The sequence below is a fragment of the Macrosteles quadrilineatus genome, unplaced genomic scaffold (assembly GCF_028750875.1).
Source record: "Macrosteles quadrilineatus isolate MER2022 unplaced genomic scaffold, UCM_ALF_1.0 Scaffold_2__2_contigs__length_208266976, whole genome shotgun sequence".
In the NCBI taxonomy this organism is placed as follows: domain Eukaryota; kingdom Metazoa; phylum Arthropoda; class Insecta; order Hemiptera; family Cicadellidae; genus Macrosteles; species Macrosteles quadrilineatus.
The window spans coordinates 51,697,306-51,709,206 of record NW_026542595.1 but is presented as its reverse complement, the minus strand read 5'-3'; the positions used below and the strand labels follow the sequence as shown (position 1 = coordinate 51,709,206).

The window sequence follows — 11,901 nt, the reverse complement described above, 5'->3', positions numbered from 1 at the left end:
TAACACAAATAAAGGGGAAGGGATTGGGAAATGTAACTAGCCGGTATTCTACAAGACGCGATGAATTGAACTCGTGAAACGAACGTGTAATTTTCAAATGGCGGAACTGCGTTGGTCGGTAACGAACTTTTTCACTTTTTGACAATGACACTGATTCTAATTTCCAATCGCGGGGCAATTATATCCCTTAGGGATATAGGCTGTACGACTTTAAGGAAATTTAAGATTGCCCGACCAAACGCCGCGAGATGAATTTAATTTCCACGAACGAAAAACAATTTTACCGAACTAGTTACGATGAGATTTGGATAGGAACTGGCAACTCGTGGGAGCAAATGACCACCCGGCTAGACTTCTCCCCTCTCCTGCTTTAGTGCGTGGTGCATTCTGGTCTATACTGATCTATTGTTTAAACCAGCTGACTGTTCTTCGCGTTACCCTGTATTGATTTGTTGCCTTTTTACAACAAAATCGGTACAATATGAATTAAAAATCTATATCTGTACATTTTAAGCGGAGTCAATATTGTCATAGTCCAGTAACCAATCTTTCGTAAATACACAAAGTACCATTAGCTGCTTCCAAACAAAACAGCTGTTACAACACCACTTGCGACGTTGCCACTTCGAAGGCCGCGGCCTGGAGTTAAAAGCGGCCTTGGGTTTAGGCCAGACCTTTAATCCATGCTTGTGTTGTTCGAAGTCTATATATGATCAATGATCAATACTATTTAACCATTTAGATTTCACGTAAAGGCTACCCTAGCCTTCTTCTTGCTCTATGGCGTCTTCAACTTCAACTTGAAGTTTCTTCTTTCTGTACAAGAAGGCTGTTCGGGTTCGGCATTCTTGCATTCATCTATGTTAATAGTTTTACGTTTTGTTGTCTGAAGGCGCAGTTTTTATTTGGATTATTCGAGGTAATTATTATTTCAGATTCAGGGATAAAAGATGCATTATAAAATTTTCTCTTTAACAATAAATTGTGAAAACGTTTCATCATAGTCTTTTTTCATGCAACGTGTTGTTAATGTTGAAAGACTCACTGTGTGCTGCAGCGAATTGCTCCGCCATTTATCCCATTGACGCGTTTCAACCTATTACCTAATTTCTTTGATGATATGCCACCAGTTGCTTCTTGGCTTAGCGTTATCAATTTCATCCATACTTTTCGATTTATGAAAAATCAGGAATAAGAAAATTACTGATTCAAGTTATTTCTTTGATAAGTTTTACCCATTTCTCAAACATTCAAAGCGAACGTAGGCCTAGGGTAGGACTTAGTTACGCCTAGCCTAAAAGTTTCACTTCCTTACAATACTTAAATAGACTAATCAAGGAGAACCCAAGACAGGTTATTTCATAGGTAGGATATAGGCTAAGATGATTTTCCAAACATCTATTGTTGAAATAGCCAATAAAAGGTTTGTCTTAAAAACTTCCCAAAGGCCTAATCCTAGCCTAGTGTTTGATTCAATTTGTAATCATCACTCACACTGCTCCACTTGTGGGGTGTCCCTCTCTTTTGTTAGGCTTGGCCTACTAAACTTTACATTTTAGTGTTAGGTAAATGAATTGACAAACTAAGAAGAATCTGTACATTTTCACATGCACTGTATTTTAAGTTATAATTTGAAGGGCAACGTACAGTTTCCTGGGCCAGGCCTACCCTAATAACCGATTAAATCTATTGATTGAAAATATTGATAGTCAATATTTTTATCTTAGTTAACCCTCCGAGTGTCACTCGTCGAAAAATCGACGTGCGACACACTTTGTGTAGTGTCACGCGATGATTTTTCGACGCGCGAACATCGTTTACAGCGAAGGCTCTATGACTGACTGAATCGGATTGAACTGGATCGAGTTAGGTATCGTTCTTCTCGTTATATTCTAAGCTTTCTCCAGAGGTCTGTCTCAGCGCTGTATGTTCTCCGAGCCGATCGTAATTGTAGCAGACAGCTGACGTGCGTATTTGTAAATAGCTAGGTTACCCTCGGACCGATGACTGATGTGTTTTATTACGTTTATCATTGTTTTAGTGTTAAAAATCAAAAGTAGTGATATACGTGGTGCGTTATAAGAAGATTTAAGTGATTTTGAAGGGCTGGTTGATGATCCTGAAGAAGTAGGTAGTGATATTGATGTAAATTATCAGCCAGATTCCTAGCTATGGTTAGGCTATGCATTCTTAGCTAAACGCTATGTACTGAAATCTGTTTTTTGCCCATAACTTATTTATTTGCAAATCTACTTCCTTATATTATTACTTATATATTTGTAATCCTCATAAAATTTAGAACAAAGTGGCTATTTTCAAATATTTATAGGCCTAGGCCTATAATTTATCCAATTTCATTGAGCGCGAACTTATTTTTTTTTTAAAATTTTCCAAAATATTTTTTTTTTACCTAAAAAAATTTTTTGAAACAAATGTTCCTTATGTTTTATGTATAATATTGAAGCCCATGATTTTCCAAACAAAATGGTATATAGCCTAGAACAGTTGAATTAACATTGTTTTAAGCTTCTCAGATCGGTTTTAATAAAACCTTGCAAATGCGCCAAAAATAGGCGGACATTAAGGCCTAAACTATGGACACTCGGAGGGTGAAACTTAGATAAAAATGAAACTGTTATAAGTTAGCTTAACCTAACCAACCAAACTTGCTGATAACTGACTTAGGCTTAATGAAAAGAAGGTTAAGGGCCTACTACTCATCGAATCAATAGTTTCAAACCCTCCTTAACTAATTAAGTAGGCTCTTATTTGCTATAACTTAGCCTAAGTTTAAGTTAATTAAGTTACCGGTAAGTTAGGATAATTTCCTACCTAAGTTATCTGAAGATTCTAAATTATTGATGTGACTATAAGTTAACTTAACTTAGTCAAGTAATCACTTTTTTGACCTAACTCTAAAGCTGCCACTGACTCGAGTTAGGGCCTACAAGTTATTTCTGACTTAACTGACTGATGGTGGCTGGGTCTGAGTTTGTGTAAATTTGGTTACTCTGCACGAGTTTGTGATTTAACAGAAATTGAATAAGTGCTGCAATTACTGTTATGTCAAATGAATATTAACTTTAAATATGCTATGTAACTTAGGGCCTACTGCCTTTGTTTTTTTTTTTTTTGTACCAAGGGCTAGGCCTTTGAATCGCCAGTTATAACTTAATGCGTAACTTATTTGAAATGGGGCAGATTAAAACCATTAAAAAAGAATTTAAGTACCGGTATCTGCCGCTTCTAGGCAATGAAGTGTGCCCCCCCCCCTCACTTTTCAGCGCACTCCCCGACCTCACTAATATCACCCTAATGGCCAACACATGTCATGTCAGTTGATTTTGTAGAAAAATAATCGGCAATATTGTATGCTGCATCAACAAATTTAAGCTTAATAACTTTTGAAGCCCTTTTAACGGAGGTTTTTTTGCGCCGTTTTTATGCAAAACGTGATTCTGACTGGATACACGGAGTGCGACGTTTTTATACAATCATTAATTATCACGTTTTGCGGCGTGAAACAGCACACAAAATCGTCTGTATACAAGGGCTCTTATAACACTTTTCATTAGGCCTAACACTTTTAGTCAGATCCACTTGAGACACATGCTATTGGCTTTGAAATGGAAACAAATATGTTTACTTATAGAACTGTTTTATTGAAAAAATCGCATGAATCAAAAATAAAAACGTACGTACTTTTGCATTAAAGAATAATATACCATTTTAAATGAGTTAACTTAGTACAGTAAGTATTTTGTTCACACTTTCATTCTTTCACACTTTCATTCTTTCAACCTTTCAGCTAGCACTGTAGTGTCGTATGTAGGGTTGTTGCGATATCAGCAATCTATCGATATTAGATATCGATAACGATTCCAGCCTCTAGTAATATCGATAAAGCACCAAAGAGGGAGTGAAATTTAAAATTAATAATAAAAATCCACAGTGCATTTCAAACCCAGCCTATTTTTTAGGAGTTACAATGAAAACAATAATTACCGTATTTACAACAATTTAAACAAGGCTAGCACTGGTGGACTTTAGTATAGGCTATTATAGCCTACAACAGCTCAATCAAATGCTCTTGAGCTCTGACAACTAACAAGTGACAGCTGACAGCGCAACCTAGTGATGGGGCATTCGAATACAGAATCGAATAGGTACTTATTCGAATACAACCAAAATGTTCAAAGATTTGAATACTTCTGGTTGTATTCGAATACTGACATTCGGCCGGGTTCAATAATACTTTGAAGCCAAACCAATCTAGTTTGAATAGCCAGAATGAATGAATTCGAAATCGGCCGATGTGTTCCGAGTTCGAATACACTGAATACTAGTGTTATGAATACCTTTGCTTAATTTACTTCACAACAACAACTTATAAGTTTACTTACTTGGAATGGAATCTTCACTGTACCCGACTCAGGAGGGATCAATAATTAATTAATTGTCTCATTAAAATGTTAAATTTGGACACTACCAGCATTTATTAGTTATTATATAAAATAATTCAATGAAGTAATGAATCGCACTGTTTTAAAATTGAAATTCACTTCTCACTAAATCTATAATGAATACTTTTGTCTAGTTTTTTAACAATATTAAATGACTCATTACCTACAGTAATTTAATGAGAATGAACAATAATTTATTTAATTTGGGTTTTAGTTTGTTTTAAAATATAACCTACCTATTTATGTTAGAGGAGAATTGAACCACATTTATTTTCATTTAAATGTATTTATACATGAATGGCAATACTTGATTTACAAAACTAGACTTGGGAAAATTGAAATTGCCATATTGTTACACCATATTGCTATAAAAGTATTCGAATAGCCTACAAGTATTCAAATAATTCTAAGTATTCAAATTCTCAAAAGTATTTGATTATCCCATCAGTAGCGCAACCAACACTCCAGCAATAAAAATCAGTTGCTACTAACTTAGTTCCTTCTACCACAAAAAATATAACCAGCTATTCCCATATTAGTGTGGATTTTATCTTGTACATAACCTCGATAAGAAGGTATGCACGGCCACCTTTAACTACAGGCCGCGGCTTGGTAGAATTGGCTACGTCGCGTAAGTGGTGTTGTTTAGTGACAGACGTCCCATAAGATAACATGACAAACAGGTGACATCAGCTCATTAATTCACACTCTATTGATTTAAATTTAAATTTATGAACATAAATTTATTAAAATATTGAAAATAAAACATACAGAATGGAAAACCGAAACAATATGAATTAAAAATCTAGATCTGTACATTTTAAGCGGAGTTAATATTGTCATAGTCCAGTAACCAATCTTTCACAAATACACAAATACCATTAGCTGCTTCCAAACAAAACAGCTGTTACAGCACCACTGGTGACGTTGCCACTTCAAAGGCTGCGGCCTGGAGTAAAAGGCGGCCGTGAGGTATGTCGATATCACTAAAACTTTATCTAAACTTATAAAATTCAATATCGAGAACCGATATCGACAAAATTCTTCCGATATCACGATATTATCAAAACCCCAATATCGATACAATATGGGAAATATCAAAACGAAAATATCGATATGCATTGATATCGATAATATTGCAATATCCCTAGGCATATGAAGTGTAGCCTAAACAGTGTTTCTTCGTTCACCACTACCCACTACGCTCCCGCGTGTCTGCCAGACCAATTAATAGCGTGGCACAGAAAACTCAGCACAGCCGTGCAATACACTATTGACTTTTTTAATGCGTTCTGAAATAATTTTATACTTAATTAAAATATTTCAAATGGCTGTTTGCCGTTCCCAGTATTATTTGCTATATAGCCTAAATGTTTATTTTTTGTCTATTTTATGTCCCTGGCGTTGGCATATCTACTGAAACAGTTATTTGTTGATAACCCTGTTTTTGTCTAAATACGTTCCAAAACAAACGCCTATGGACCCCTACTCATTGATACAGACACCACTGACTGTTAATTAATTGTGGAGAAAACTTTAAGGAATTGGCTGTATTAGACCAGGTCTGTTTGGCCTATCACCCATGGATTAGAGTAAAGGTTTAACTTATAAACTTTTAATTATTAGATACCATATAGTGGATATTCTGACAAGAAGGAGCACTTGGCCTACATGTAAAGATTTGTTGCAGCAATTAACAATAGGCCTATAGTCTTGCTTGTTTGCTGCAAAGAGAATTTTATTTGGATAAAGTGCTATAAAATAAATAAATAAACATTATCTTTAAATTCTTTATATTAGGCTATAAAATTACTTAAATGCTCAAGGAATAGGCCTAGTCCCTAGGTAGCATACTTTTATAGATAATTATTTAGCCTAGCGGTTTTTTTTTTACCACAGTGTGTTTTTGCTTGTACAATTTAATGATAGAACTTGAAAAATACTAAATGATTATTAACTTATCTTGTTTTTTTTAGACCATGGAGGGAGAGATTGAAGAAACTGAGGAAAATGGGGTGAAACCCCCAATCACTGCACAGTTAAAAACTTATACGAGGCAAAACAACAAATCAAGTGAGTAATATGTTGGTTAACTTACTGCGTGATAAATCAAAGTAGTCAAATCTAAGAATCTTATTTGCACTTAGGTCTAAGTTGAGAAAAAAACAACATAATTATGTTAAGCTCAGTAAGCTTCAAGATTAGTTGACGATTAAATTATGACGTACTTACTATTTTGTTAGGTCTATCTCATACCAATCTATATTAATAAATTTGATCATACGTAGACAGAACACATGATTTAACACCTATAAACTAGAACTATTTTATACAAAAATGTTAATTTTCGTACAGTTACCTAACAATGTACATGTTCTCCACTGATTTGAGAAAGCAAAGTGGCCAATTCGCTCATCAGTGAGACAATGTTAACATTGTCTCACTCTAATTACTTTGTCTCACTCCAGATTTGCAACGTGAAGGCACGTTTCTTTACCAATTTATTTGTTTTATGGTAACTGGTTGCACAAATAACTATTTTCTTTAAAAAGTGGACTCTAAAGATTGACAATAAAAGTTAATCAGGAAGGAAAAATACAGCACTGACAGGATAGGACGTAGTCATTATGATAGGTGGCCACGTTTGACAAACGTGAGATAATACACTGTTAGAAATCATTTAACAGTCGATTTTCAAAAACCGGCCAATATGAGTAACAGAGAAAAAAATATGTGTTTATAATTTTAAGCAAATATTATGGTAGGTAATAATATATTAATAACCTTACACAGCAGAGCTAAATGTACTTTTAAGTTACTTTGAGCGTACTTTTAAGTTACTTTGAGCCTAGATAATCAATCACCAAGTAGGCTACTTTGATCATTCTTTAGTTAAGTAGGCTATTTTTTTTACTACTGGAGTAGGCCCTACGCTATTTCTATATTTAATGATGATTTTGTGCACCACTTTTCAGAACGTGAAGCAGCTCAAGGAGACCCTCCTTTGCATTTTCTAGTGCCACCTTTTTTTCACTACATCTTTTTCCCCTGGGCACATTCTGCTACTTTCAAAGAAAGTGGTCAACTGTCTTCTGTGGCATGAGATGACACTTTTTTCTGTCTGGCTATTGGATTCAACTATAAACTGTAGGTCCCTTAGTTGCCATTAGCTGTATGGGCTATTAATTAACAGCTGTGTCTAAGGAATGTCGGCCTTAGTCACTAACAAGACTACAAGATCGCGCCACTCACCCTACACTCATCTCCATTCATACTTTAAATACCTACTTTGTATGGTCACCATTTAATAAGAAAGTATTATAGATTCGGCTAATAGTTTATTAATTTAGTAGGCCTTTGCTGCTAAGTGATTGAAATATTTTTGCAATCAATATTTCTTTATTACTTATTGCCCAGGACCTTCGATACTTGCTGGTACATTTTTAGGATACATGATCCAGCTACCTCTTTATTTTGTTTGCTTAGCTTTTTTGCAGTACAAAACCTAGAAAGAGTTGTTTTCAAACATTAGGAGTTACTTTATTCCTAACTATTTGTTAAGCAGAAAGGAAGGATACACAACTAACTCACCTGAATAGAGTCCCTGGAGGTTAATAGAACACAATAGTTTAACTGATATTTCACCCCTTTCATGGGCTTCTTCAGAGAAATAATGGCAGTTACAGTTCTAGCACTGTTTTAATTGTATCTCAGGCTTGTCAACACATCACTTGTAACTCTATATATACACACACACACACACACACACACACACACACATATATATATATATATATATATATATATATTTTTTTTTTTACACCATTGCTTTTACTGTACTACTGTTGTTAGTTGTATGGGTGAGGAATATTTTGGAAGGAATTTGGGTTCATCTCATGTTTAAGTTTGCTTAGGAGATGGGAACTATGAATAGAATACCTCCATAGCTGCATTGGTTTTTTGGAAGGGATTTTAAAGATGTTGTAATATAGCTACTGTCAAATTGGAGGTTGTGGGTTAGGGCATTTTGTGCCATGGGGTTTTCTTTGTTGGTTTTAACGTCTTGACGGTGTCTATTCATTCTTTTTCGTAATGTTTCTGTTGTTTGGCCAATGTATTGATTGATTGGACAGGTCATTGGGTGCATTCCAATCATCTTAAGTGCATGTTTTCTGAGTTGCAGGAAAGGTGTCCTTTGAGTTTCTACTGTCTATTGTTAAAAGAACTGGATAACGTTTCTGCTGGTTTGTGAATGCATCTTTCCTCATTACAATTGTAAGAGCCGGGGCTAGGTTTTTCTGATGGTTATATTGAAGTGTCTAGTAGTTTAGGATGAACAAGCAAGTTTTTTTTTAGATTTAGAGGTTGTCTGTATAATAGGGATGGAGTTTTTTGGAGAAGATTCTTGGATAGCGCAGGTTTCCAGTGCACCGATAATTCATAGAATGCTCGACCTAGCAACAGCCAGTAAAGATCTCAGGCGCTACTCAAGGCAACACTAAATATATTTAGTTACTATTGGCCGTAAGTCTCCTCAGACATGACGACATCATAGGCCACGGAAATAAAATTATGTAATAACTTTTTTAGTTACATTTTAGTTTTCCAAGAAAAGATTAAAACAAGCAGCTGATCGCATACGGCAAAAATTACGTCGTTGCTGTCGCCTACGATGACGTCATGCCTAGGGAGCTTTGCGACCTGTTGATTTAGTGTTGCCATGCGCTACCGTAGTTCTTAGAATTGATTGATTATCTGTGTATTCGTGCATTACGGATCGACGGCTCGGCCTAGCAACAGCCAGTACAGTACTAAAATACAGTAGAGAAGTCTACTACTTGACCTAACAACAGCCAGTGGAGACTTCCACTACTCGACCACACTTGTTAAACATCACGCCTCCCAGTAGTTGTCTCGATATTTATAGTTTATAGTTAGGCTTTATTTATAGTTATTATTTTTTTATGAATGGCTCGGTTAACCCGGAGGCTTGGTTAACCGAGACTCGGATAACCGGGAGTTTACTGTATTTTGATGCTGTTAGGCCATGGTATAAAGGGAGGTTAAATCTATCATTGCAAAGAGTGTACCATCTACAAACAAACTACCCACAACTCATGTCTACGCACAGGCCCCTGCCTATGTAGACCTTTTCCATATAATTTGATAAGGTTTTTTTTTCTTGTGCCATTTAGTAGGTACTTTTGTAAGTTACTTTTAAGTGTAAGGATTGTATAATTTGTTATGTAAACTGCCACGAATTGTATTTTTCAGTTGGGAAATAAAAAATATTATTTCATTATTTCATCTGGTAGAGGTTGGGGTGTAGCCTACTGTTGAGTTTGTTGAGGAAGTAATTAGAATTTTGTATGTATGAGCCTAGGTTTTGGACCGGTGGTTGTAAAAAAGAATCAACGTAAGAGAATATATCCTCTCTGTTTGGGAGCCGCAGCCTCCCCAGCGTAAACTATGGGTCTACCAGAGGGGGTTCGTGCCTTTGTGGATTTTAGGTAGGATTTATATTTTGGGTGTGATAGGTTCTGTTGGAATTTAAAAAAAAACTTGCAGTTTAATTGAAGTGCAGATTTGAAAAATATCAGTTAAATTGTGTTATTTTTTGTGTTCTATTAACTTCCTGGGACCATTTATTCAGGTAAGTTAGTTGTGTATCCTTTCTATCTCCTTAAAAAATTGTAAAGCCAAGCTGCTTTTTCCTTCAAAAACTTTAACTAATAATTCTTCAACAAGTTTTTTCGGGCAGGGAGATCCTTTAGATTTTGATTTCTTCCTCTCTCTCTTTTGAGTCTCTACCTGTATTTTTCCAAACACAGTGGTTTTATCTTCTCTTCTTGCTTTTTATAGCCATTGTCTCCGCAGTTGTTTTCTTTTTTTCGAGCTTCGTTCGGTTCTGTTCTATCCAGTACTTCTTCATTTTACAGTGTTCCCTTTCCGTCGTATCCGCAACTGTTTTAAATTTTCCTTCCTGTTTCATTCTCTCTCGGTGTTCTCTGTCATATTTCCTTTTCTCCTCCTACTTCACTTCGCTTAATTTTGCTCCCTTTCTTCTAAGGCAAGTTGTTTGCTTGTAGGGCTACAAGAAACCAACAGCCGTAGAATCTGTCGTAAATCACATTTTGAATAGTTTTGAGAGTAAGCGTTCAAGCCTTTTAGATTTAAGTAAAGCCTTCGACACTGTATCACATGTTATTCTATGTAAGAAGTTAGACTTTTATGGGGTTGGAAATATGGAGTTGAAACTTATTGAAAGTTACCTTAGTAATAGAAAACAATTTGTTAGTTTAGATAATAGGGTTTCAAACTTTGCAAATATACATGCCGGAGTGCCACAAGGATCCGTACTTGGACCTTTTTTGTTTTTAGTTTTTGTGAATGACTTAAGCTGTAATGTCTCTGCCTTGTCAATACTGTACGCTGATGATACAACCCTTGTTCATTCTGACCTTAATCTGGAAAATGTTATGATAAAACAGAATAGAGCTCTGGCACAAGCCCAAGAGTGGTTCTCAGCAAATAACCTAGTTTTAAACAATGACAAAACCGTCCATATTTTATTTTCTTTGAAAAATGTGATAGATATTAACTGTGATGAAGATTTATTTAAACCTGTTAATTTACTAGGTATCTATTTAGATAGTAAACTCTCATGGGATGTACATGTAAATAGTCTATGTAAAAAGCTGTCAAGAGTAGTGTGTCTACTGTGAAAACTGAAAACTTGTGTCAGTGAAGATGTGTTGCTTATGACCTACTTTGGTCTATTCCACACACATCTATTGTATGGAATAAAGCTTTGGGGCAATTCACCCTCTGCCATAGATGCTTTCACATGGCAGAAAAAGGCTCTCAGAGTTATGGCTGGGCTAGACTCTTCAGACTCTTGTAGAACAATTTTTCCACTATTTAATATAATGACCCTTGCTTGTATTTACATCCACAGCAATCTTATTTTTGTAAAATCTAACTTAGAAAATTTTAATCAACAGTTATCAGTTCATGATCATGACACAAGAAATAGAGGTAATCTTGTTAAACCTAATATTAGACTGCACAAGTACTTTAAGAGCCATAAATACCAACAACTGTTGTTCTTCAATAAACTGCCAGAGACTGTGAGTGAGGCTGTTGCCTAATAAGAAATTTAATTGTGTAATTACAAAATGGTTAAAAAGTAAGGCTTTCTACACTGTAGAGGAATTTTTAGATGCTAAGACTGATTGTATTATAGACTGACTGTGATGTATTTTTGCACTGACGATGCCTATTGTAACGTTCTGTTATTTAATGGCAAATAAATATTCTTGATTCTTGATTCTTGATTCTCTTGCCTACATTAAGTAAACAAACACACAAACTTTCACATTTATAATGTTAGTAAGATTAATCAGGGGTCATCATCTGAATCTTTTCCTTTCTACTG

General features: G+C 35.3%; 1 protein-coding gene across 1 annotated transcript in view; it reads left to right on the top strand.

The window, feature by feature from the left end:
- Positions 1-836: 836 nt before the first annotated feature.
- Positions 837-11,901, top strand: part of LOC128983924 (protein suppressor of hairy wing-like) — a 52,497-nt gene continuing 41,432 nt past the window's right edge. The window contains exons 1-2 of the mRNA XM_054403201.1: positions 837-919; positions 6,440-6,536. Of these exons, the coding sequence (XP_054259176.1) occupies positions 6,443-6,536 (94 nt within the window). The 5' untranslated portion in view covers positions 837-919; positions 6,440-6,442. The remainder of the gene's footprint in view (positions 920-6,439; positions 6,537-11,901) is intronic.